Source organism: Embiotoca jacksoni, unplaced genomic scaffold (genome assembly GCF_022577435.1).
Source record: "Embiotoca jacksoni isolate LCO1_2020_lvr unplaced genomic scaffold, fEmbJac1.0.p SCAF_28, whole genome shotgun sequence".
Lineage (NCBI taxonomy): Eukaryota > Metazoa > Chordata > Actinopteri > Embiotocidae > Embiotoca > Embiotoca jacksoni.
Genome location: NW_027185379.1, coordinates 3,947,732 through 3,974,921, shown reverse-complemented (window position 1 = coordinate 3,974,921; position 27,190 = coordinate 3,947,732). Strand labels below are relative to the sequence as shown.

Here is a 27,190-nt window from a genome sequence, read left to right as displayed (position 1 = left end):
CATTGATGCAGCTATTTTGAAAGAAATGTCATGTGGATTCAAATATTCAACTCAGTGTAGACAATGCTTTTTTTTTCAGCTACTTTGTGATGCATTTGAGTGAGACCTGTAGAGTAAACTAAAGGTTTGGAGGTTGATCCCTGGTGAAGTGGTTGTATCAAAAGGTCTTGAGAGTGTTGCATGAGGTGTTGAAGTCAATCCTTTGTGCAGTTGCATCAGTGTAGCACTCGGTGCAGTGGATTGGCCACACAAGTGCCTCATGTGGGAAAGCCGCATGAATTACAGAGCAGCTTTGTCTTCATCAGGCGGAGTTTAAGTGCTGAAGTCAAACAAATCGGGACCAGATGTTTTATGTGATATGTCAGAACCCACTGTTGTGCTCTCTCTGTTTAACAGGATTCGAAGCTGCTGTTCAACTTTCCCACAGTCGTGTATTTAGTGCATGAAGTTTGATACTGGCTTGGCTCTGTTGTGTAGCCCGCTAAAGGCTCGTCCCTGATGCAGCAGCTGAGTCCTGTGATGTCTGGATATTTGACACATTCATCTTTGAATCATTCTTCTCCATATACAGTGTATATCTCAGCGATGTGTGATGCACCTCTGCAGTCCCGAGACTTTCAGCTGGATATATACAGTCTGAACGATGAGGGGACAAATATACAGACCAGACTCAAGCAGATGACAGATGGAAAATGATTTGAATGTCATTTTACCTTTTTGATCCCTGCATGAAAGTTGCATGGAAGTATTTTTTTTTTTACCTTCCAGCTATTAATGGTATAATTATTTATAATTTATTTATTTATTAATTTATATTCTTGACTTTTTTTTCTATATGTAGATTATGGTGATTCAGTACGCATACCGAATGTGATATTTGGGACATACAGCAGGAAACCCCCTCCCCCCCTTTTCTTTTCCAAAACAGATAAATCAGAGAGAAACCTCTAGATTTGCCCAAGATTTCGTTGGCCACTGACATCGCAGTTTGTGCTCAGCAGAGATGCATTTGGCCAAATTCAAAAGAAATGTATGTGTCACATTGCTGGAGGTGACCTATTTGCAGCCAAACACTGATGGATGGAAGCTGCCTGGAAAGCTGCCTCACTCAGTGAGTTTGAGAGTTGAAGGTCACTGCAGAAGAAAAACATAAAAAAAACGTGGAGAGCTTTATGTGATTAATGGATGTTATTTACAGATTACCTGTAGCAGTAAACTGATACATGTGAGCTGTCCTTGGTTATATAGATACGGACATATCAAAACGTTTTTACTGATTTTAGGGAGACATGCTTGACATTTTTTCTCAGTGTAAGGGTTTCACATAGAGTTGAAGCAATTTCTCAACTCTCATAGATCAATTATTTTTTATTTACCATTCATCTTTAAAAAAAAAAACAGTCACCAGTTTATACTTATAATACAGATGCTGTTGCAACTACGCTGCGTGGAGCAATCCTACCACAAGATTGTACGTTTTGCCCTGCAGCACGGGGCATCTATTACAACTCCTACAGGTGTTTCAGTAATCTGGTTACGTGGAAACTTGAGAGTGGTCTTAGTGGTTATCTTCTGTTAGTCAGTTCTTGGAGAGACTGTCTTCCTCCAGAAAATGAACTCATACCTCTCTTGTGCAAGGGGCTGATTAAAACCCAGTCACTTCTAGTGGTTATATAAGAGAATCTGGTGTCCCGGAGAAGTGATGCAGTTCAGATGACGTCAACATACTGACTTTTTCCTCATTAGGAGGAGGTGGGTTTGGTTGATGGTAGATACAACAGTGGATTTGGGTGCAGGAGACTGCTGTTCACTTCCTGTTTTCCCACCACGAGTCAGGACAGTTTTTGAAAACAGTGTTTACGGTTTTCATGACGCCAATTTTGGCTTCTCTTGTCAGACCTGGAAACCGCATCCATTTTTACATACAGTCCACAGTCAACAGTTTAGAATTGTAATGAGTCCAAAAGTGTGCAGCACAGACCCAACCACCTATTCAATTTGGATATGCAGCTCAACTGGTGTTGCAATATGAAAAGCAAGATTTACATCCAGACCTGAGCTCACAATTCAGACATTCGCTGGCTCATGGGGTGGAAAGGTTCTGTCACACTCGGGCTATTCTTAAGCCTTAACCACAGGAAACATAGCCACACCAGAACCAGGACTGCCCAGTGCACATTACATGTGTCTGCTGCTGAATCAAACCACATCAGAGCAACGTCTGCTGCCCCCGAGCTCATCTTCAGTGGCCTCAAGCTGATTCAGAACAAAAGTTTAGCTTTTGTAATCACATCATGGCTGAAGCTCAGTGTTAGAATGGAAACTAGTAGGCTGAAATGCTCTTGCATCATAATGATAGTGCCACTATGAATTGGATGCGATATGAAGTCTATTCACTCCCAATATTAGCTCAAAAAAACTTCCTCCTTCTCAATTTTTTCCTAAATTTTTATTTGGTATTTATTTACCATTTATTGTCTTAATTACGATAAACATTGAACTCCACTTTGTCGACCCGGCCAGCCTCTTGCAGAGCCTCGGTGTGTGTTTGTGTGTCTGTAATGTGCGTCTGGATTCCTGTTGCCATGTCGTGTAGTAGTTGAGCCCAGAAACCCAGACAGAGGCGTGTTGAAACAAGTCTGATAAGGGCTGGAGTCCCAGCGCTCCACTCAAAGGACAGACTGCAGATTTGTTCGTGGCATGCAGCACAAAGCTAAACACAAGGACATCTCTGGTGGCTCTTTCACAATCCCCGCCGAGGTATTTGAACCCAGACAGAGACGATGACACCATTAATGTCATTCATTATGATGTCACATCGCAGCGGGTTATTGAGTCCGTAATTCGATGCGTTTCACCGTCTAGACCAGCTGAGGAGGAAGAAAACACAGAAAAGGGTTCAGTGAGCTCACACTGTTTCCAACATGCTGCCACTCATTTTTGCATCTGACACCTCAAGCGATCCTTTTACAGGATGAATGAATACAGGTGTTTGTGTGTGTAAAAAAAAATGTGTCACCGCCCAATGAAATCATCTGAATAGTGTCACACCATCACCTACTACTTTTAAAAAGCAACAGTGTCGGATTAAAATAGCTCCACTTGAGGGTGTGGGGAGGGCCATTAAACCTGGGAGAAGTTTATGAAAATGTGCAGCGGGCTCTGAAGTGTGCTGCTGAATTGTGGTCTTTGTGAGTTTAAGCTCGGGTAGATTTTGCCAGCCAGGGAGAGGAACAGACAGGGGCTGTGTTTAACTTGGTTGCTTGCCCACTTGTGCTCTATGGCGCCATGCTTATACTAAACAGGCCAGCCTGTATGCCGAGTCCTGGATGGTCATAAGGAGAGTGGCAGGGGCCTTGATTGGCACTGGGTGGGTCTGCTGCCTGGTGCGGAGGTGGACTTCCCTTCAGGTGTGAGGAGGTCGTTGTTTCAATGGAGTATACAGGCTGATACAAGTGGCCTTTTAAATCACAGCAAGTTTTGTTTTAGTCTTAACGTATGTTATTGTTCCAAAGCGTGTAAGTTGCTGTTGCAACTGTTGCCAAATTTTCACATAATTGTTTAACTCACAGGAAATTCATCTTGGGCTTTACCACTAGCTGGAAAGATAAAGGGCCCGTCAAAAACACATATTACAATCTAAACAGATATTGTGAATTCACTAGTAAATAAAATAAAATAACAGTATTTCCATTATCTGGTGATTGTGTCTTTGTATAATTCCTCCTGCTGAAACTTTTTATGATCCATTTCATTCAAAGCCTCAGTTTGATCGATGTCTGTAAGCACTTTGGATGTCGCCTGATAAAATCTTACTCACAGCTTCAGTTTCCTTCTCTTTGATTATAATGTGGAAACCTTGTTCATATTAGCATTTTCTCTGACACTATAGGGCGGACTGATCAGCCACCAGTGTAGTGGATGAGTGCGATTACACTGAAGTCAAGTTTTTTTCCAAATGTAGTTGCAGTGGTGGTAGAGTTTCAGCGCATATAATGGTCAATGCAGATTGGTTAAAGGCTGCTCCAAAAGTTTAGCTATGTCAATGTCATATCTATGTCAAAATCCTGCACTCCAGCTTTAAATCACTTCCTGTCAGTAGAAAATGGAAAAGCACATTGACTGTTTGTATACTTTTTACAGAAGTTATGATAACAATAGTAAGCAACTGAGTAAACATTTTTGTGTCAGCGGATGCTTTAATTTTCATCAGAAGTGATGAATAAAATGCTGCAGTCCGAGCTAGACTTCTAAAACCAAAATCTGTTTTTGCCCTGAGTAGCTGACACTTGGAGGAGACCTACTGAGAGGGCTTCCTGTCACTGGAAGTCCGGGTTGTCATGTGGTGGGGGTGGAGAAGCAGACATTAGTATCCTCCACCCAGGAAAACAACTTCTCTCTCCCTCTCTCCTTGCTGTAGCTTTCTCTAAAATGGCACACACTCACTCTCGTCCAGTAAATTTGGCACCTGCAACAGCAGAAGAGTTGTTCTAGTGCAGGGCGGGTCCAAAAGCCACTATTTTCCTAAGCCCTCCCACAGCCCTCTTCATCCACTCCTGCTCTCCTTACTCAGTTCATAGGCATTCCAATGGTATTTATATTTCCCTCCAGAGCAGGGGGAAGTTGACAAGCGCTCACACAGACATTGAATTCAGCTCGGCAAGGTGGGCAGTACTCCCACTGTTTCCATGCTATTGGTCTCCGGGTGGTCACATGACTCGCTGAGATACACTGACGCGTTGCCACTCCTCCCCCTAGGCTTTGCTGTGCCTTCCCTCTCAGCTCACTTCAGGCTTTTTGCGCATGTATGTGAAGTTTTTCTGCTGGTGAGAGGGTGTGTGGCTGAGTGTGTATCAGCCAGTGGTCAGGGCTTGTTTGGGGCACAGTGTTTCAGTTATGTTTCCGGAGCTCCCGGACTCCACAGGCAGCGAGTGTCTGGGGAGTATGACCCCTGAGACTCAGGATATCTACCTGAGAATGGACCATCACCGCAGGCGCTCGGGCTACAGGCTGGGCAGGATCATTGCCAGGCAGCAACTACTCAAGAAGATTGCTGGAGGTAGGAGAGGCGTTTGGATAGAAGTGACAGCTCAGACTGGCGGTTCAGTCTTTTGGTTGGAAATCACTTTTCTTTTTCAGCTGTGGCTGAAGAGCCAGCTGTTTAAATGAATCCCTATTCATCACTCTTTAGGAATGCTTGACTAACAGCTAAGCAAGCTGGTAGTCATAAGATATCACATGTACGTGGGAATATAAGTGTATGAATGCAGGATGACATCATGACAAATTGAGCAAGGGACTTGCTGTACTTGGGATCAGCTGATAGTGGAGTTTATTGGAAATACTCTTTGGTGACATGGTGTGTTTGTGTTTGTCACCGCAGAAAAAGCCGTGCTTGACCTTCGGCCAAAAGGTAGTCAAGGGTGCAGTGCTGGTAAATTGTTAGTATTGACTGCTTGTAACAAACACTGATTGGAGATAAGCTGTAGGATCAGTTATGTAAGAAGTCAGCCCAGAGTGTTAGTAAGATATATGAATGAATGTCTCGGCTGACAGTTTTACGAGCCCTCAGCTCATTTGTGGACCGCTGTATGTAGCCAATAGAGCAATAGTCAAGTTTTTTTTCTTTTTGAACACAACAGGGCTTGACCTCCCATTCAGCTTTCTCCCAGACCTATAACCTCTTGCCTTCACCTGGAGATTTAAAGTCACTCCCTAGAGCCCGGGAATGGGGCAGGGCACACATAACAATAGAGAGGGCAAAATGCTACGGCTCCCACTCCCTCCTTCAGGTGTGAACACCCTGACTCCGGATCAAAGGGTGGCCACGGTTCATAACAGAGGATGCTTCATCACTAAAACTTCTGCAGCACGGTGTAGTTCTCTTCCCACTGACAAGAGCATGAGTCAGATAATGCAGCCTATTGTGTGGGTAAGACTTCCTGTATCCCCACAGAGGACCGAGGCAACGCACACGGCATGTTTTTGGATTGTGATAATGTAAAAGCTTGCCGTCGGATTGATGCATGAAGATGTCGTGGAGCTGCTGTGTTGGTACGCTGGTTTTTCTGGTGTGTGTGTGTGTGTGTGTGTGTGTGTGTGTGTGATGTTTGCTGACTCATTTTTATTAATAATGAATATTGCCTTCACATTTCCTTCAATTTCATGTTTTTTTTTTTCATGTTTTCATTGACCAAAGAAACGTATTGACGTGGAAAACTGTTTTTTTCTCCAATAACACGAGCAATTAAAACTTCACTGAATGTACACAATTATATCTTTCCAATCAGAACGTAGACTGAAATACACAGTAAATGTCTTAACTCTACAGTAAATACATCCCACATAATATCAAGCAGTTTCTTCAAGTGGAAATATAAAAATTCTGCAATTTTAAGTAATCTTCTTATCTGATTTCACTAATTGTGCTATTTGATTCTGACTTGCATTGAACGCCTTTAATTGTGCAATTTTCTTGCAGTGTGACATTTTTCCTAGTGGAGAGCAGCATTTTAGCATCAGACCTGATGAAAATCAAGGGGTCCCAGTGAAGTAGTATTTTAAGGGACTGACTGCTGAGTCACAGAATTGATCTTCATGCGTTGCAGTGGCTCCTGCATTCCAGCTCGGTGGTCCTGTTGACATAGCAGGTTGAAAGTGAGTGGGGACCATGGTGATGGGCAGAGTCACTCATGTATTGTTTCACCCCAAATTCCAGGGCAGCCTGTTCGTTCTTCGTCATGTTTCCGATTTGATGGCATTTCAAAGTCTATCATTGCTATGTGTGTGGCTTCTCTGTCATTAGCTACAGAAAAAATAAAATAAAAAAAATGCTGCAATAGATTAAAGACCCATAAATTGTTCTGTCTCCACATTAGATGGATGTACATGCACAGCTGTGGGAAGTAAGATGCAACGACACAAGCTTTGTTGGGTTGCTGTGCAAGTGAATGGGGTTTGTTTCTATTGTGGAGGAAGGTGTCTGCTTTCCTGAAAATATTACCCAGATTTTGGAGGAGTATTTCACATGTTCTTGCTCTGGATGAGCTTCTGTCTGTCTGCTCCGTCTGCCTCAGCCCATCTCTGGATTCTCAAAGATTTCTGTTGTTGCCACTCATGCGTCACAAATACATACTCTAGCTGATATATTCAAACAGGGCCTCACACACATTCTTGTCCTCTGGCCATGTGTCATGTGTGCAGTCAGTGGTTTGTATTTTTGCTCTTAAAAATGACTATTGAGTCAATTTCTTACTAGTTTTCTTTGAATATCAGAAAATAATGTGATGTATTAAGGTGTATTTCATATATGAAGTTTGAGTGATGCAGTATGTATTGTAGTAAATGCTAATAATCTCCTGTATTTTAGAGTGAATGTGTTCATAGCATTCAATACAATGATCTTCAGCTGTTTTCTTAACCACAATGTTGGACTGTAGTGAAAACAAAGCTATTCATTGATTATTCAGACAGTTTCATTCCGTGGAAGTGTTCCTCTTTTGCCATGGAAATGTTCTGGAAACTTCATCGGCACTTTTTGTGGAAAACTTGAGCAGCTGAAAGCTACACCGTGACTAAAAGCTTGCTTGCTGACTGTGTCTGGTCATTTCTCCTCTTTGAGAAGCTGCTGTGTCTCGGACAAGAAGCTCTGTCCGGTGTGACCCCTCCGTGCCCCCTCTTCGTGGCTTATTGACCTTGGTGCAGCCAGCGGGCTCCGATCTCTGGCCTGGGAAGGCCTTCAGTGCATTCTGCCATGTTTGAGGATGTTGTACGTCTCTTGTGAGATGACATAAGTTCTTGCCTGGCAGCTGTGAGCATGTCAGTGATACAAAGCGTGCCTTTTGTTTTGCTGTCATGGCTGAAAGCCTTTGTGTCTTTCAGGTTGTCGTGCTGTCAGTCACATTTAATCGAAGGCTCCACAGTTCTTCCCCACATTGCTGCATGCTCATTCCTTCATTTCTGTATCTTGTTTTGTATATTTTTAGCATCATAGATTTAGATTTAACCGGTGTTTTGTTAGTGCACATCAACTGCTTCGGATCAAGGTTAAGAGAAGTTAAATGACTACATTTTTAATCTGCATAGTTTAAATGATGAACATAGAAATCTTTTTGAGGAAGAAGGGTCTGAGCAGGATAATGTGTGTTGCACTTGCACACTTGAAGATTTCAATTGCTTTAACAGAGAGGACAGGAACACTTCAGCTCATTAGGAGGAAAATCTGTACTGTCCTTCCTCTGTTCGTCCTCTGACTAGAAGATGGGTCCCTGTTTGAAATACTACTGTAAAGTGTTTTTCATTGTTCTGTCTTTTGGGAGTTTGTATCGGTGAAGGGGCCCTGGTTAAACTCTGCTCTTTACCTCTCAAGACTCAAAGTCCTACATTATTCATCTATGATCCGCTTCAACTTGTCACGTTGGAGAAACTGAGTGTGAAACAAATATAACTGTTCCTTCAGTCAAATAGAGTTTTGATTGTAAGTGAAGGTATAGTCCTGCACATTGTTTACTTATGTCATATAAATCAAGTTGATCTTTTATTCATGAGCGTCTGTGTTGTAGAGATTGTTATGCAGATTTTATTTGCTACCTTAAGGGGGCAGTAAACAATACTGACAGGAAGCAAAACGCTTTTTTGACACCGCCTCATTCATCGCACTGCACATTGTTAAAATAATTATGGCTTGTAGTCTGACAGGTTGCTTCATCAGGTAGTTACTAAACATAGTTAAAGTAGAAAAAGCCACATTAGGGTGTAATGGCTGTATATTTGCTGAGTCATAACATTGCCATGTCCTAAATCCATTCTATAAACTGATTCTAATCCAGTTTGAGCATGTAGTCTTTTTGCAGTGGATAAGAAAGGCCTAATTTATGACGCTACTGTTGACAGACACTATTCTCCAGCAGTAAAGATGTCAAATAAATAGTGGATGATGTTGCGACAGCTAGGAAAACAACGTTTTCTTTATTATAAAATAAATTAAAAAATGTCCCCTCGGGGATTAATAAAGTAAATACCTACCTACCTACCTTTAAAGACTTTTTTAAAGTTCGATTGGCAGTTTGATTGACCTCCAGTGTGGCACATTGTATCAAACCTTTTCATGGAAAAGCATGTCGCATTCTTTGTACCCTAATTAGAACAGTAATTTACTGTGTGTGTGTGTGTGTGTGTGTGTGTGTGTGTGTGTGTGTGTGTGTGCGCGCATGCGTGTGTGTGTGTGTGTGTGTGTGTGTGTGTGTGTGTGTGTGTGTGCGTGTGTGTGTGTGTGTTTATGACCATGGAGAGGCTGATGCAGAACAGGCTGTTAGAGAATCAATAGATGGATATTGATTAGTGGCAGGTTGTTATATCACATGTAATACTGATGGAACTTACTCTTGAGAATGCCTCATTAAAATGTATAAATGTAAATAAATACGATGACACATTGATATTGTTGAAAGCAGGCATATAAATAACATAAATAATATCTAGTTTAATCTAAGTGACTTGATTATCAGCAAACAGAACAAAGCGGAACATTTTATTTCAGATACATTTCCACAGACGAATAACTGGATCACAGATCGGCTGTGAACAGATCGGATTTGTCTGCAGCTCTGAGTGGTTCTTACTGTACAGACCACTTTTTCTGGAGCCAAAATGTGTCACCATTTAGTTGGTCGTTGAATAACGAGTAGGTTAAATGATTCAAGAATCTCGTCGCAGCCGGGAACAAACTGACTCAGTTCAACCAACGTCTGGTAAATAAAGACCACATTAATAAAGCTCTCGTGTAGATTCCCACTTTGTACCAGTAATGTGGCAGGCTGAGCTTGTACACTACCTGTAAAGCTGTTAAAGCTGTGTGTGAATCAATGTAGTTCCTACTCAGTCAGTGTAGCTGACAGCTGCCACATGTACAGGGCTAATCATTCACTAAGTGCAGATTTCAGAAATGCCTCGGCTGCATTGTAACAGGACCTGAAAGTCATAAATTAACAGAACGACTTTGGCTCAGGACTGTTACATTCCACAGGGCAGAAAAAGCCACTGAAAAATGCCTTATTATCGTATATACAGAAAATAAAGTACCCATATCCTTATTCTTGATTTCTAGCAATAGGACATATTTTTATAGGAGTAGGGATTTGAGTGTTGGTGCATCAAAATCAATGATAAAAGAAGCAAATAGAAATAATAAAACATATGCAACAATTTGCTTATTAAAAAAATTTAGTTTTGCAAAAGGATCCAAATGTCCACCTCTGCTTATTTGAAAATTAGTTGTGTTGAAAAACAGTACAGTGACACACTTCAAACTGATTTGTGTAGATTTTGCAGCTGCTTCACTGTGAAGCACATTGAATTGCTGAGAAAGTGGTTGTTTTGCCTCTGATATAGTGAACACGATGTATCCAGTGTACAGTACATTTCCCCCTTCATCGGTACGTAAGGCATGCCGGAGCTCAGCCTTTTGCTGCCCTCCTGTGGTAGAACTGTACAGTACATGTCATTTGCCGGAAAAACTGACAGAAGCGTTAAGGCGGGATGCATCCAGCGCACACAAGAGGGAACCGTCTGAATACAGTCTATCATCGTGTGTGTATGTGTGTGTGTGTGTGTGTGTGTGTGTGTGTGTGTGTGTGTGTGTGCGTGCGTGTGTGTGCGCGTGCACGAGAGAGAGAGCTCTGATAAGGAAGAACAATCACTTAGCTCTGTCTAAGGGTAGCAGACTCAGTAAGATAGGCTGCACCTCATCATACTCAACAATTCGTCCTGACAATCATCATCCTCTCTGCTGCGACTCTGTTGCACGAGTGCTGCGAAGCTCCTGAGGAAGTCTTGCGGTCGTTCACTTTGAAGTTGTTAATTAGGACCAGCATCCCTCCGGATGGCTCCATGCTTTTATTGTGTCGGTCCTGAGAGGGCTTTCTCACGGTAGGGGCACTTGTTCTGACATTGGCCCCCTCTCTACCCTCTGACTCTCGGAGGCCATTCCTGGAGAAGGAGGGAACCCCACATAGCCCTCCCTGGGATCCAGTCCAAATGAGAAGAAGGAGGACCTAATAGAGCTCAGCAGGATTAGACTTCAGAGGATTTTTTTCAGTTTTTCTCCTCCTCTTTTCCCCGTATTTTGTACTTAACAGGCCTGTGGGCACACATGGAACATAATTTGTTGGTTTAAAGTATTTTTGCACTTTTTAGCTTCTGGGCTTGTTTGATTTGTTGGGGTGCCACAACTTACCGAATATGTGTTAATAACTTTTTCTGCGTTCGAGTCAAGATTTTAGGTCAGCTGGCTTGTCAGTAATTCATGGTTATATGGCATCGTTGGAAAACCAAATTACAGTGTTTATATGAGCTATCAAAGGGAGGGAAGAATTACAGCCACAGAACCATATATTATGAGTGAGAAAACAGCATGACATGGTAAGGCATGCAGCCTACTGAGCCTCACATAAAAGAAGACATGTATGGGCTTTAAATCAGAATGCAAACAGAAACATAGACCTATAAGAACTTGTTAAATTTGTTTGTAGGACTAAAGGAGGCATACTGTTAAATTCATGACCACATGGGAAACTGTAGGAGCCAGCTGTGAGGGAGCTGGCAGAAGAGGAAGAGGAGGAGGAGGAGGAAGAGGGAGCCGAAAAGACAACTGAAAAAGCCCAGATCAGTGTCTTGCTTGGAGCAGAGGGGAGGAAGACAGAGATGAAGACCAAGAGCGGAGTAGACACCTCCGAGGAGATGTTAGTGGACAGGAAAAGGGAGGCGGGGGAAAAGTCAGGAATGAGTTCTCCCTCTCTGAAGGCTTTACATCCGGACTGCGGGGAGCATCGATGTCCACAGGTACAACACCTCTCCAGGATCTGTTTCAACAGACCATCTTACTGTTTATATTCACGAGGAACAAAAACAACACCAGATAATATTTGGCACAACAAATATCACTCTGGAGGAGGAAAATGTTGAGAGCAGATAGCAAGCCCTCGATGTGTCCAGCCTGCATTATTAATCCTACCCTGTGTTGTTTATTTATCTGTTGATAGAGTGAATAACTTCAACTGAATAACAATGAGTGACTCTGCAAAGATCAACAGCTGGTTGCAGAAATCGTCCCTGGTTTCAGGGAGGTATTCCTGGATGAAATGAAGGAGGAAATCTGAAAAAGCCAAAGCTGATGTTTTTATCACCAAAGAAAGCAAATCCTTCATAAAGGCCTCTGAGATGGTTGTCAGAGCACTTTTAACATGCGTGGGAACGTGGCCGCAGTCCAGTGTCTGGAAGTGTTTAAGCTTGTGCATCTTGCCTCGGAAGTTGCTGCAGTTTGTATTTCACACGAAGCTCTGCTGATTGATTCGTGCTGTATTCAGAGCTGCGGAGGTAGATGGGAATCTGGAAATTGACGAGATGCCTCCTCCTCCTCCCTTGAGGTCTGGTGTCAGAGGTCTCTTTTCTACTTTTCATGTTTCTCTTTTCAGTTTAAGTGTCTGCTTGAGGCCCTGTGCCAAAGTATCCTGTAGTAGTGTGACCAGAAGGGGAAGAAGCAGAACACCTGTCTGTGAAGCTGGAGCACACTTGACACTTCCCCTGGTTTTTTGCTATTTGCTGAGCAACCCCAGGGAATCAACATGTGGTCGTTAGAACATTTTCTCAAAGCTGAGTGTGAATGTGAGACACAGTAACGACTTGGATGAAAACTCTGCAGAGCTAATGGTTTGAACTTTGAAGCCTTGGATTGCTCAGAACCCACAATGCCCAAACATCATACCCCATTATTTGTCTTCTAGCTGTGACACCCAGCCAGATCCAGCGGGCTATCAGGTTACAGTTTGGTTCAGGGATAATTTGTAAATCCTGCGCTGAAAGGCTATTTGTGGCAGGAAGAGACAGCGACTCTGCGATAATCTTTCCTATTTTTCTCCCAAACTACTGTTTGGTGACTTGAAGTGATATTTGCTTTTCCAAACAGCTCGTCGTGATTTCCCATAGTTCAACAAGTTTGCAACATCATGCTGACTGGTTTCAACAGTTAAACCCACCTTCAAGCTTCAGTTTTACTGTGTTCTCAGGCAGGCTTTCGTAAAAGAAATGAATCAGCTATGACTTTTATTACCAAACTGAGACTACTGGGAACCAACGCTGCTCAGGAATAAGGGTATGTGAATTAACGTCTAGGTATTTCAGTGTTGTCACTGCGCATTGAATTATCATTAGTAACCTTCACATGCTGAAAAAGCTGTGGCTGGTGTTTCTAGACTTGAGTGAGAGACAAAAGGAGAGAGCGACAGAGAAAGAGAGAGAGCTGTTGGGTTGTTTCCCCTGAAGATGAAAGAAGCTTCTCTCTGGGTGTCCTTCAGAGGTGAAGGAGAGTGTTACCACAGCTGTGCTGCTCTTGTTTAAATTCAATACAGGACTGCAAGAGAAAAACACTGCCCCGATGACTTTTGACCCAGCAGGCTTTGGCAATGGTCAACAACAGCAGCCTCCTGACTCGCATAGTTATGTTATTTACTCTCAGAATCAATAAGCTCTCGCTGTGAGTGTGTGTGTCTGCTGTGAAATGAAAGGTGGACCTCCCGTTTCACCCGTGGAGCCATGACAAATGAAAGAATCTGAAGCCACACAGTGTTTACACTTCAACAGCATGCATATGTCAGAGAAGAAGAATTCACAAGCAAATGATGACAATAGGTGTTATAAAGTGGCTCTTAAACCATTTGTGGACGTCTGCGAAGCGCTGACCTACACAGGTTATGAATGCTAATGCCTCCTTGGCACCGGCTTTTCTTGGACTCGTACTTTGTTTGTCCTCGAGTCTCCGTGCTCCAGGAGGCACTGAGATCCTGCTTTATCCACTTGTTACCCTGCGGCACTTTGTAAGGATCTCTCCACAGGTCAGCGTTGAACCACAGGGCAGAAGTGGGCCCAAGATTTGCCAGCTCATTTGTATTTGAGGAAATTTTGCTTTGGTGTCCTAGCAACACAGCGATGATGTTTTTTTTAAACCTGTATCCCGTATCGACTGCGGGATAACATGTCCGCTGTGTGCCCCACGGGATCAAATGAGGGGACTGGAGGGTGATTCAACACCGGCTCTCTTTAATTACTTGGCCTGTGGAGCCGGCCAGCTCATGTGCCAATCACTGCATCAAGAACAAAGTCACTTCCACAAAGGCACCGTGTTGTTACTCACCTTCGTAGACAGATTATCTCTTAGATCTGACTTTTGTTCTTTTTTCTTTTTTTTTTTCAACACTTTGACAGTTTACAGATGTGAATGCTATGAGCTTTAGATGTGTTGTGATGTTGGCCAGTGGCACCTCCTGTTTCGCTGATGATTGTGTCATATGGTGCTGAGGATATTGGAGTCTGAGTGACACGCAGAGCTTTGTTAATTAAGACCTACTCATGAAAATAGAACTGCTTTGTTCCTGCGACATTAGGTGAATTACACGGGGTACTGCACTATTAATCCGCCTTGTGAATTGCCAGCATCGCCCTTTGAGGACCTGCACTCTTACAAATAGAGAACAGATCCACGATCATGCTGTTTCTCAGCCATGACGTTAGTCTTTTGGCTATCGTTCCTGGTTATTTGTGCACAATCGCAAACTGCGAGACAGAAGGAATGTGAGACTATTTTGGGCATGAAACATCAGATGTTGTGGTTTTTTCGGGCAGACTAGAAGAGGTGGCAGTGTGTTTCCCCTGGCTGTCTGTCTAGTCTTCGCTGACTGCTCACTGTGAGTGAGTGTCTGTATGCAATTAGCATCATAAAGGAGAAGAGAGGCCTCTCCTCTATGCCTCCCAGCGTGAAGACACCTAGGAGTCGATTCTTTTTCTTTTCCATATTGCTGGCTGTGTCTGTCTTTCTCCAGGTGTTCATATAGACGATCCTAGTGCCCACTTACAGTATGAGTCGATCCTAGTGCCCACTTACAGTATGAGTCGTCCGGCTGATTCACTCTGCGGCAGTGCCGTGCGGGGGAGGAAAGGGCCGACACATTTGTACGGCCCTAAGCATTTACGCAGTTTGTTTTAGAGTTCTGATATGTAGGGTGTATTTACGGTTTGTTGAAGGGACCGAAGTGGATTGCCTGCGTCATTCTGTCTGTGCTCGGTGCTTTACTTTACCCGGTCCTGGCCCAAGTGCAGCGGATCAGAGGAGGAAATGGCAGAAACGTCACAAAGTGAGGCGGGCGCTGTGGAAGTGGAGCACATCTGGAGTTCCACTCACATGATAGGAAATTATGGATGGATGTGACATCCTTACGTAATCACACAGCCATGGAAAACCCTGATTATTTAAAGGGCGTCCACATATTTAACTTATAAATGTCGCTTATTAATTACAGATTTTGTGATTTCACTTTTTACAGGGTAATGTAAAATTGTGCTATTCATGTATTCACTCAGCCAATCCAATCCCTGGTCCTCATAGGTTTGATTTATGAGAGTGTGCTTATATGCTTTTGAGCTTCTTTTCTCTTTTTAACAATTTACATTTTAATCTTAATATGAGGAGGAACTAGAAATATTTGAGAGCGTTTACAACATAAATCACTTAAAGCTACAGTACGTGCAGTGAGTCATTATTTATTTGAAGCCACATTTTCATTAATCATATTTGAGGATTTTTTTTTTCAGACGTTTTTTTATTTTGTGCTGCATCACTATTTCAGATGACACGGATCACACTGCTCTTCTCCTTCATTGATTCTGCCTCAGACAGAGAGGCTGAGACGGAGGTGAAACAGACTAGTATACCATTCTGATGATGTTAGCGCAGTCTTGTGAGCCTCAGCATGATTCACTGCTGCTGATTGCTGACAGTTTATGTCATGGTTTTCCCCGAGTTCAGCTGCCTACGTTTTTTCCATTTTATGGCCTGGCTGGAACAACATCTGCACTCTTCAAAAAAAAAAAAAAAAGAAAGAAAAGAAAACACGTTTCTCTTTTGTTTTTTTGACTTAAACATTTCCCACATCAGCTTAAACACTATTTGGAGGGCATTTTCAAAAAGAGTGTAAAAGGCTGACCTCATGTAATCTGACTAAAACGACTGAAAACAGAAATATATGAGGGTTGTAAATTAAAGCATTTTTAAATACAAGAGATTCCCAGAATTCAGAGGCAATCCTTGCTGTTTGGCTGCAGCTCAGATCTTTGCCAAAAATGTGCTGAGTTGGGTATAAAAGAGTTGTCCTGGGCAGAGCTGGGTAGGAGGGTTGGGCACAAGGAGCTGAAGAGGAGGAAGAGGAGGAGGAGGAGGGGGTGAACGTTTGGGAGCCTGCCGCAGAAAAGGGGTGGGTTGAAGGAGAGATTTAGTGTGAGGACCAGCACATGGTGGTTGGGGGTAGATGGAAAGAGAAAAGGGGGAATGAGGGGAGCTGTGGATCTGAGTTCAAACTGCAAGCTGTGTTCAGAGGGAGAGCAGGAATGTGGCTCAGCGTGGGAATGAAGATGCTCTGACATGCAGAGAGACACTCTTAAAGTCTTGATGGATATATGAACCACTCTGGCTATATGATGAAAATATCCCGTGAGTACACAATGATTTGTTACAGGAAGAAAACTCGAGTGGCTTGTTGAGTCAAGGGTTTTGGAGAAGAGGCATATTAAGGCCTGTGTTTCAGTGAGGATGTTGGTTTGTTTTTATTCACAATAAGCCCGACTGAATGAATCTGGTATTTTGTTTGTTTGTCTAAAAGAGTATAAAGGAAGAAGATTACTGTTAGTCACGAAGCTTCGCTGTCAGACAGATGTAGCTCAAAACAAGTCAAAATGCTCTAAAGTTTTTGCTTCTGCAGTTGTCTGTAAACATTTTATGAAAGATTGGTAAGCTCTTAAAGCCCTTCAAACTGTCTTAACTTCGGCACCGCTCAGCTTAAGGTCTGTCCAAGTGTGCCACATCTGTCCTTGCAGCACTGTAAGGCTACATATCATATCCAAGCAGTGAGTTGCATAACCGGTGTTGTTGATAGTGTGAATGTTGCATAAAGAGCATTGGAAAGGAAGGAGTCGCCCTCGCCACAGATACTTCAGTTGGACACAGCCTTTGACATTCTGGGCCATTGTGTCACTGCCAAACTGCGTTTCATCTCTTTGCGAGACTGTAACTTAATACTGTACACAGTTTTAAAGCTGCGGGTTGTGGAAAGCAAACACAAGTTCAATTTTTTTTTTTGGCATGATGCCCACACAGCCTTTTATCCACGAGAGATTTCCTCAGAGAGAGGATGAGAGGACAGAATGTCTCCGTATCGTGTTACTGAATGCCAAACAGAGAGGAATTCCCAGCTCATGTTACTCACTAACGGTGGTCCAACCTTTGGCTGTGGGACACAAGAAGAGGACCTGGCAGCACTCTCACTACGGGCTGCATTTGAATAATACAGGCCTGATATTATCCACCTGGGAGGGGAAGCCTATAGCTGAAGTGAAGAGCCTTTAGCTGCTGCTGATACAGGTGGGAACAGAGCAGAGAGGCTCCTGGCTGCGTACACATGTTGACTTAACTGCTGGTCGAGGGGGTAAACAGTAGAGTTTTTTGTCATCCAAGGACACAGGGAACTGTTAATATTTATTCAGTTACTGGTCAGTCTGGAGCCCAAAGTCACTTCTCATCGATTTCTGGGTGACGCAGAAGTGAAGCGGCGCAGGTGAGCCCGTGATCAACAGGTCTGCATGATGGCAAGATCTTCATTTCAAGTATATAGTCGCTGTAATTATGTAGTATTGTGCGATGAATGACCGCAGCTCACGTTTCAGCCGTAGCGTGTCGGGCTCAGACGTGGACTGGAACTGAGACCACAGATGTGTGACGGGAGAGTTGTTTGTCACCCGTGGGTGCAGCTTACGTGCAGCCTCTCCGGGATGCGACTGAGGGATTCTTTACATCGTGGAGAGCTTGTTAGAGCACAGATGTGTGTTTGAAAGAAGTGTCAGTGGAACATTTATCAGCTGTGTGGCTTTAAAAAAAACAACCCACTGGAACTGGTAAGATATAAAGTTTGTGCTTCACGGTCTTTTTGTTAAATAACTTCACTTTTTCTATTTTTAATTGTCAATGACAAAGCTGTAGATTGACTGAGTTTTGATTGTAGGTGATGTAAGTAATTCCTTGTGAATTGTTCTTTAAGATTCTTTCATGCAGGGCCAGAACACTTCCTTTCATCAGGAATAATTTGATATGTTGTTTAATCAATAAAACCTGAGAAAATGGTAAAAAGAAAAAGTCCACTGGAGCTCAAGCTGACATCTTAAAGCTAATTAACTAACATATCCAGAGACATTCAGTGTGTTACAAATGGTCTGAAGAACTGAAGCTCAAACCAGTGCATTTAAGCTGAAAATATTTAAGCAACAATAAAAAAATAACATTTTTTACTTCACTCTTTGCTCTTGTTACAATAACGTGAAGGAAAACTGTCTTAATTGAGTAAATTCCATGTCACTGCTGTGAGACCTTCAGGCTAAATACACTGTTCATCATTCAGACCTTTATATGTATTTATGCTTCCTTTCTCCACGTAAAGCAGCCTGTGTGTTGTAGCGCTGGTGTGTCAGACACCATGTCTCGCAGAGGCGGTAAATGGCACCCAAATCTATTAGCCTTAATGGAAAGGTGCCAACGGTCTGTTTCCTCTCCTTGTCATTGTCGGCTCTGAAGCCTGCAGACGGCTCACCCTGCAGGTCAGCAGGACCAGTTTATGGTCCTGACTGCGGGGGTCACTTCTTTACAAGCAACTCCATATGTTTGCTAAGCTCGGACTCTTATTAAGGAGTCACAGAGAGTTCTGGTAAACATCATTTCAGCCTGATCTGTAGTTTTGTATTAAAATGGGTTCATTTTCTTCTCGCAAATCAAGGCAGTTTATTTATTTATGAAGCACATTTAAACACAACATACGTTAACCATAGTGCTGCACAGCTTCAGACAGAATGAAAACACATCAAAATAGAAGACATATTATAGACAAATATTAAAAGAAATAAAAAAAACAACAATACAAAGCCAAAACAACAACGGCAGATGTATATTAGCAGTCATTAGTATTATGAAAAAATATAATTGATAATTGGGCCTAATCTGTAAATAAATCAAGAATAAATATGCGTGTCTAGTGAGATTTGAACAGTGGTAGTGCAGTTGACGAGCTGTTCTTTCTGTAGGATACAAGGCGAAACGGTTTGGTTGACGCTCAGTTGGTTTTGTGAAAATGAAAATGAATTTATTATGGTTGACTTTCTCTTCCTTTTTGTTTTATCTCTTTCCTTAAAGTACATGTTTTCTTGTATTTCAGAAATTGAGGCAAAAGAGGCGTGTGACTGGCTGCGGGCAGCAGGATTTCCCCAGTATGCTCAGCTCTTTGAAGGTAATAAAAGCACTCGGTAAACTCCCACACACATACATGACAGAGGGAGGGGAGGCCGGGGGCATTGTTTGGTTAAAAGATACAGATTAATGACGTAGCACACTCATAAAACAGTCCTGTAATAACCCCAAAATGGGAGTTTTATTTTAGCTCTGTGGTGAAATGAAACTGTGTTATAGCTTGAACACAAGGATGAGTGAATAATGGTACACAGTGTCATCTGGTCTGTCCCCAACACTACACAAAACCATGTATTCATGGGCAGCACAGTGAGCCTCATTTACGCAACTGCTCTCAGGAAGCCTCAGCGCGAGGGCTCCTGTCAGATCCCCAGACACTGAAAAACAAGCGGAACATCAGCTGCTTTCAAAGTCTAATCTTTACAAAGCTACGATTACTACATAAACATGTCTTCTGTGCTTTAAGACTGAAGTCATGGGAAGAAATGTTTTTTTTTATCAGAGCTTAAAGAAGCTCGACTCCCACAGACCTTTGTGTCTGGGCCAGACTTTTGATATGCTTCAGTGCAATATATTAGTTTCCTGACAGTTTTTAGATTGTAATAAAACTCCAGCAGTGTGCTTTGATAATGTTGTTGGAACGCAAAGACATTAACATGAGCTTTGCTCTGATGCTGGGGTTGTGTATTCAAATATTAATGATATTAATGTTGTGATTTGGATGTTTCAAAGCCCTCGGTATATCTGAACGTCTGCTGCCTGAGAGAACAGGCCGAGCCTTGTTAAGATCTGGGCGCTCACTGCAACTTCTGCTTTTCATAAAAAGTTAACAGCCTCACATGGATGCAGAGGAATGTCAGATTGAGAGGGTCTGGATTCAGTCTCTTAAGTTATGTAAGAGGAAGCCCATACCCAGAGCGAGACGTAATGCCCACACAAGCCTGAGCGCTGTTGTATGGGCAAATTTTGTCTGTTCTCATTAGCATCACATACAAAACAAGACTGATGGTCTCCCGCCCTTTAATGTTCTGCTGGAAAGAATGTGGTTTCCAGCTCTTTCTTTCCACTTTCCATCCCCTCCTTGAACACTGTCTATTGAACAACTGCTGAAATGTGATGTACTATATGAAGTTCTACTCTCTCTGATCTCTATGCTTTTTCTCCAGATTCCCAGTTCCCCATTGACATTACTTCTGTGAAAAGAGATCATGACTTCCTGGACAAAGACCTCGTGGAACCTCTGTGCAGGTAACCAGATGTTTTACACTGAAAATGCGGTGGCTCATTCATGAGTCACTGCTGCATACACTTTTCTTTTCCACAAGGAAGTGGAACTGTATACGAATCCTCAAAAGAAGTTTAAAGTAAAAGTGCAACTCTTTATTTCCTTGACTCTTAAGAATGTCAAAGAAAAGACAGTTTTCCGCACACTGCTGTTCATCAGTCCGTTTTAGGGACTGAAATGGATTTAATAAATGCTTTTGTTTGCAAGAGTATTGATGAGAATCTTCATCTCTTCATCTGACCTGCATGAGAAATATTGGATATGCGTGGGTTTTCTTTCCTGATTTTCCGGTGTATAGAGGATATAAAAGTGCACTAAGCCAACAACTGGTGGTTCCACATAACGCCCTTGTAGGGCAACAGGGCTCATGTACTTTTTCAAGCCAGGATGAAAACAGCACTACAGCTACCACAGTAACTGTGGCAACCATCCCAAGACGGAAGCAGGAGGAGCATGAATGGTGCCTCGCACGGCTCAATATACTGTGACTCTAAACAACCCTAAAGCAACTCATCTAAATTCCAAACTAGCCACGGGATAAATAGAAGACAATTGGAAGCAGTTCCACCTCCAACGTGATTTTGTCCATGACTTCCCAGCATCTCTATGGTAACATACGTGGATGGCTTTATAGTCACCATGGTCTTGTGTGCAAAAATAAACACCACCCTGCATACTGTGGGTGTCTTTAATAGAACTGAAACTGATAGATATTTCACACGTGAGTGTTCTCTCTGATCCTCGGCTGAGCTGCCTCCTATTATAGTAACCGCATTTAAAGCTCTTTAGGCCTGAGAAATAAAGGGCCCCCAGTTTGAAAATCCTGTCTTCATTTGTGTCTCCATATCGACAGTAACAATCATGGGGGCGTCTTGTTTGACTAACCCCTGTCATCTACAGCACTGGAGTATTGTTAGAGCCATCAGGTCATTCCCCATCACAGAACAATATTTACAATTATAAAAAACAGACTGTTAGCAATATCTGGAGCTGTTAATGCTTGTAATTATCTTCCCGCAATTTTTTTTCTCCCTTTTGTTTCAAGCCAAGACTGAGTTGAGATGGAGTGTAATTTCTTATGCTGTCATCTTTTCCCCTGTGCTATTGTTGGTCCGTGTACAGTTTTAGGTGCTTTTATATTTGGTATGTTACAGTTGGCGCACCCACAAACTTTAGTAAACATGAGTCACTAAGCACATGCTCATGGGAAGAAAAATGCTCAAAGTAAATATTACAGACCCTGAAAAAATATTCCACTGCTTCTGAGAGAGTTTTGTTACACTGAGATTAGGAACTCTACATTAGCATTTCCAAATGAAAGATTTTATGTGACTATATTAGTAACAAACAGAGAAAAGTACAAATATGAAGTGCATGTCTGTGTCAGGAGCATCTCTTCATATCATGTATTTATATAATTAGCATCCAAGTGTGAGATGGCTATAAAGACAGGTTCCTCTGTACATCTACAGATGAGTATTTTGAACCAACCAGTCTGTTATTAGATGTGGTTGACCTTCAAACAGCTGCACACCACACGTCCAGCCACAATCACTTAGATCCATCCCGAGAGAAAGAGAACAGAGAAACTGACAATTACCGGTGCTCATTAGGTTTACGTTATTATGATATGCACAAACTCGGTTTCCCTCCACGTCTGGTTGTGCATCCAGAACAGAAGCTGATCAGATTAACACTTAAATAGCAAACAGAAGGGGATCTATTTCTGGTCTGCTCATTAGGACACGATTGTGGGGTTTTCTTTTGTTTTTCCTGAACCATTTTCATTCTTGGGCTGTTTTATTTTTTTCAGGCGACTCAACACTCTGAACAAGTGTGCTTCTATGAAACTTGACGTCAATCTTCCAAAGAAGAAAGTAAGTGGGGAGTTTTTCCACTTTTAAGGTTGTTTATTGCATAAAAAAAAAAAAAAAAAAGCGTGTGCCTTACTTTCTCTCAGTACACAGACTATTTTGAAATATTACACTATGCATATACTCCTGAACCTTGACACCAATACGATGGTCATTCAACGTTTTTTACAAATTGAAGACAAAAGTCAATGTCTTTGTAAGGAATGGTGTTGTCTTACAGGGATTGCCTTACGTTATGCATGTGCTTCCTGCACCAACACAAATATAGTGCTGCTTTGTCCTTTTAACCTACATTCTGTGATATTTAAGATCGTGCCATTGTTACATTCATGTCTATTATCACTTTTGTTCCCACATTGGAGTGTGCACATATTTTTTCCAACTTGGTCTAGTTGTGGAAGAAGTCTACAAAACAAAGGAACCCTTTACTGTTATATCACTGTTGACTGATTGCAAGTCATTAATTCTGAGCAAACACATTCTCCAGCTATTTCCTGCAACTGTTCTTTGTGATGTAGATGCTGTGTGATGCTATAAACAGTACGTCTTACCTTGTATGCCACCTGATGTCATGAATAATTTCTCTATTCAGAACACAAAGAGGAAATATTATCCAAATTATCTTTTGTTGAGAAAGCAAAGTCTGAAAAATATGCAAAGGCTGTCTTGGTTGTTTTTATGTCAGTTTTATTTATAAATAACAAGAACTGCATGTATAATTATGATCTTTTTTTTTAATTTAAATGTGTCTGTAAATTTTTCAATGAAAAGGGATTACCATACTTTGGAGAGACCTTCATAAAAACATTTATATTCATAGATGAAATCATGTAGGCCAGAGTGATTAATGTAACCTAACCTGTTTTTCCTCAGAGTGAAGACTCTGACGAAGAAGACCTGTTCGCTATCAGTGACAAATGGACCTTCGAGTGGAGCAGCCGGCGCTGGTCCAGGTTACAGGACATTGACTGTCTGCTGGGAAACCACAGGGAGGGTCAGACCACCAGGGACGGTGTGCTTCTAAAAACTACCACCAGCAGCGAGAGTGTTCTGACGGACCTCAGCGAGCCGGAGGTCTCGTCTTTGCACAGCGAGAGCAGCGGGGGCAGCGGACACAGGGGCCTCAGCACCGGGGACTCGGACTGCTCCAACCGCACCTGCTCAGATTCAGCAGCAATGCCAGACTCTACTTTTCTCACAATGCCTCACATCCCCAAAGAATTCACTCACTACGACTCGCTGCCTGACAAGCATGGCAAGACGAGCCGCACCCGTGCCAAAGACTTCCTGAAGCGCATGGAGACACTGAGCTCCCGAGGAACTCTAGGAAGGGGCCGCAAGATGTTGGTGATCAGCTCTCCTGTGCTGCAGCAGGAGGCCCAGGCGCTGAAGACGCTGCGATGTGTCGAGATCATAGACGGAGATGGAGGGACTCCAGAACCTCCGTCCAGCAAAGCTCTGCCGTCCCGGTGCAGTAGTGAAGGTAGCAGCCATTCTAGTGGCAGCACTGTTAGCACACCCAGCCTGAAAGAGCGCAAGCCTCACCGAGCTGACCACAAGCGCAGCGGCATGTATTTAGAGGACATAGACATCTTCTCGGGCACCCAGGTGAATAAAGTCCGAGAACAAAACCGCAGAAATGAATTCTGCTCCTATGAAGACCTCGTGGTCCACATTCCCAAAGACCACAAGCCGGGAACTTTTCCCAAAGCACTGTCCATAGAGAGCCTGTCCCCAACCAACGGGGCCTCTATTAACTGGCACACCGGCAGCATGCAGCTGGCCTCCCCACTCATTTCCTCCAGAAAGGAAAGCAGGCCTGTCACCCAGTGCTGGTCCAGAGGCAGCCGTATCAGTGTGTATGATAATGTTCCTGGCTCACATCTGTACGCCAGCACTGGAGACCTGATCGACCTGGAGAAAGAGGACCTGTTTCCTCACCTGGACGATATATTGCTGCATGTGAACGGCCTGCAGCAGATAGTGGACCACTGGTCAAAAAACGTGTTACCTGGAGGGGAAGGGTTGGCGCAGGAGGACGGAGAGAAGGAAGATACGGTTGTCCTTCAGTCCTCGAGTCAGATCACGCTGGACTTTGAGGGAAATTCTGTCACAGAAAGCCAGACCACACCTAGTGATGGAGACAGAGACAAAGTATCACTTGCTGAGACAGAATCTGCAAGACTCAGGGAAAGGAGGGACTCAGGGGTTGGCGCGTCACTCACAAGACCTAATAGGTAAGATTCATTGAACCGTATTGAATTAAATATTAAAGTAACTGAAAATGAAATGAAAAATGTGTTTGTTTTGTATAAACAAAGCTGTGCTTCTCATCTTTTATGGTATTAGGCTACGCTGGCCCAGCTTTCAGATATCTAATCGCCTCAGTCACTCAGTGGCATCGCTGCAGATTACAAACCAGTCAGCAGGACAGCTGAGTTTGTTACAGAAGTTTTCGCTGCTGCGTTTAACTGCAATCATGGAGAAGTACTCCATGTCCAACAAGCATGGCTGGACTTGGTAAGTCTTACCAAATTCAATTTTGATCATTCATGTTTTTTTTTATTGTACATATTTTCTTTATTAGAGTCTGTACATTGTATATATTTTATTCTCTATTGCTACAACAAAGCCTCTTGCTCAGACTTGAGACGTCTCAAAGATATTGTGTCGATGTCTCTCCTAGGTCTGTGCCAAAGTTTATGAAGAGAATGAAGGTACCGGACTACAAGGATAAGAATGTGTTCGGAGTGCCTCTCATAGTGCACGTGCAGCGTTCGGGACAACCCTTGCCCCTCGGCCTGCAGCAGGCCCTGCGGTACCTGAGGAGCCAGTGTCTGGACCAGGTCAGTGACGGCATACCATTTTTATTGATTTTCACATGCGATGTAACAAACGGTTGTATTCTTGTCATATGTATAATGTGGAGGAATATTTCCAAGCACAGGTTATCAGTTCTGCTGACAGTTTAATTGATGGAAGTGGTGCACAGTTGGATAGAAGTTGCCGTTCGCATAAAAACGCCTCTGCTTTGCTTCCAGGTGGGCCTCTTTCGTAAATCGGGGGTGAAATCGCGAATTCAAACTCTGAGGCAGATGAATGAAAATTCTCCAGACAATGTGAACTATGAGGATCAGTCTGCCTACGATGTGGCCGACATGGTGAAGCAGTTCTTCAGGGATTTACCTGAGCCGCTGCTCACCAGCAAGCTGGGGGAGACCTTCCTCCATATCTACCAGTGTGAGTACATAAATCTCTCTTCGCTTGTCTTCTTTACCAGTCAGGTTTCAAATTTATTGTCTCACGTATTCTAATAATTACATATTCTAATTTGAAGAACAGTGTGGAATTGCACCTGAATTAACAGGGTAACAGGTCACGATTGCTTTTCTTTCTTATATCGTTATGTCTGTAAAGCAGAAATTATTAAAAAAAAACAAAAAAAACTTCTTTAACATGTACAGATGTGCCGAAGGACCAGAGGTTGCAAGCTGTCCAAGCAGCCATCATGTTGATGTCGGATGAAAACCGAGAAGTGCTGCAGACGCTGCTCTGTTTCCTCAGTGATGTCACTTCCTCTGTGGAAGAAAACCAGATGACACCTATGAACATTGCCGTGTGCCTGGCCCCCTCCCTCTTCCATCTCAACATACTGAAGAAGGACAACCTCTCACCAAGGTTTTTTTTTTCTTGCGTTACCTTCCTGTCTATGATTTTCGGCCAGTCACATTCCTGCCCCTCGGTGCTTAAAAAATAATGAACAAGACATGCTTGGAATCTATTAACTCCAACATGATTATCTTCACCTACGACTCCATAAAGACTGGACTGAAATGGGTTGCAGTCTGCTCTGCCCTCGGGGGCGCAGTACATTACTCTTTCTGCGTCTTGTTTTAAAATGGCATGACAGTCTTTTTAAAGCTTAATGTTTTATGAGATCATGCTGGGTACAAACAAAGCAAAGCCCTCTAATTTAACGGGATCAAAGGGGTTTCCCGTGGAGCGGAAGAAGGGGTTTATATACTGCGTTTTGTGGGGATGTTGACCTGAAGACTCTGCAGGCCTAACAAGTCTTCTCTCCCCATAATCTCCAGGGCCATGCAGAAGAAGTACGCCACGGGCAGACCAGACCAGAAGGATCTGAATGAAAACTTATCAGCAACACAGGGCCTTGCTCACATGATCATAGAGTGCAACCGTCTCTTTGAGGTACAACAGGCTGTAATTGATATGTAACAAGAATTTCAAGCCTGATTGCAATAGTTTATATATGTGTGTGTGTGTGCGTTACCTCATGCTTTTATACACTCATTAGATCCCTCATGAGATGGTTACTCAGTCGCGTAATTCATATGTGGAGGCGGACCTGCATGCGCCAACAATTGACGAGCTGTGCAAGCAGCTGGAAGATGATGATGGAACGTACCAAACACATATGGAGGGGCTACTTCAAAACCTGCTCAAAGAGGCCCGGGAAAAATCCAAATACTGGGTCTCCTGCACCAGCTCTGACAACACAGAGCTCTCCTATAAGAAGGTGAGTTTAATTATTAGTTTCATAGTAGTGCAGTGCATTGAAACAATCCCAGTTTCATTGATGAACTCCAAGTTACAAACCTTACAACACGAAGCTGGCACAGAAAATATCAAAATGTCTCAATCATAGATCTTATGTGGTTTGTGTCTTTGTACGTCACCCAG

At 42.9% G+C, this 27,190-nt stretch overlaps 1 protein-coding gene across 5 annotated transcripts in view; it reads left to right on the top strand.

Annotated features, from left to right (window-relative positions):
* stard13b (StAR related lipid transfer domain containing 13b) overlaps positions 1–27,190 on the top strand; it is a 56,204-nt gene that overhangs the window by 27,451 nt on the left and 1,563 nt on the right. For 2 of the 5 annotated variants that reach the window (XM_069161240.1, XM_069161242.1), the window contains 10 exons: positions 19,299–19,370; positions 20,497–20,578; positions 22,429–22,492; positions 23,363–24,726; positions 24,839–25,009; positions 25,176–25,335; positions 25,531–25,729; positions 25,954–26,167; positions 26,584–26,698; positions 26,805–27,026. In XM_069161240.1, coding sequence (XP_069017341.1) covers positions 19,299–19,370; positions 20,497–20,578; positions 22,429–22,492; positions 23,363–24,726; positions 24,839–25,009; positions 25,176–25,335; positions 25,531–25,729; positions 25,954–26,167; positions 26,584–26,698; positions 26,805–27,026 — 2,663 coding nt within the window. Of the gene's footprint in view, positions 1–4,841; positions 5,060–16,337; positions 16,535–17,982; positions 17,992–19,298; positions 19,371–20,496; positions 20,579–22,428; positions 22,493–23,362; positions 24,727–24,838; positions 25,010–25,175; positions 25,336–25,530; positions 25,730–25,953; positions 26,168–26,583; positions 26,699–26,804; positions 27,027–27,190 lie in introns of those variants that run through there. The other 3 variants (XM_069161241.1, XM_069161243.1, XM_069161245.1) reach the window with 3 other exon arrangements.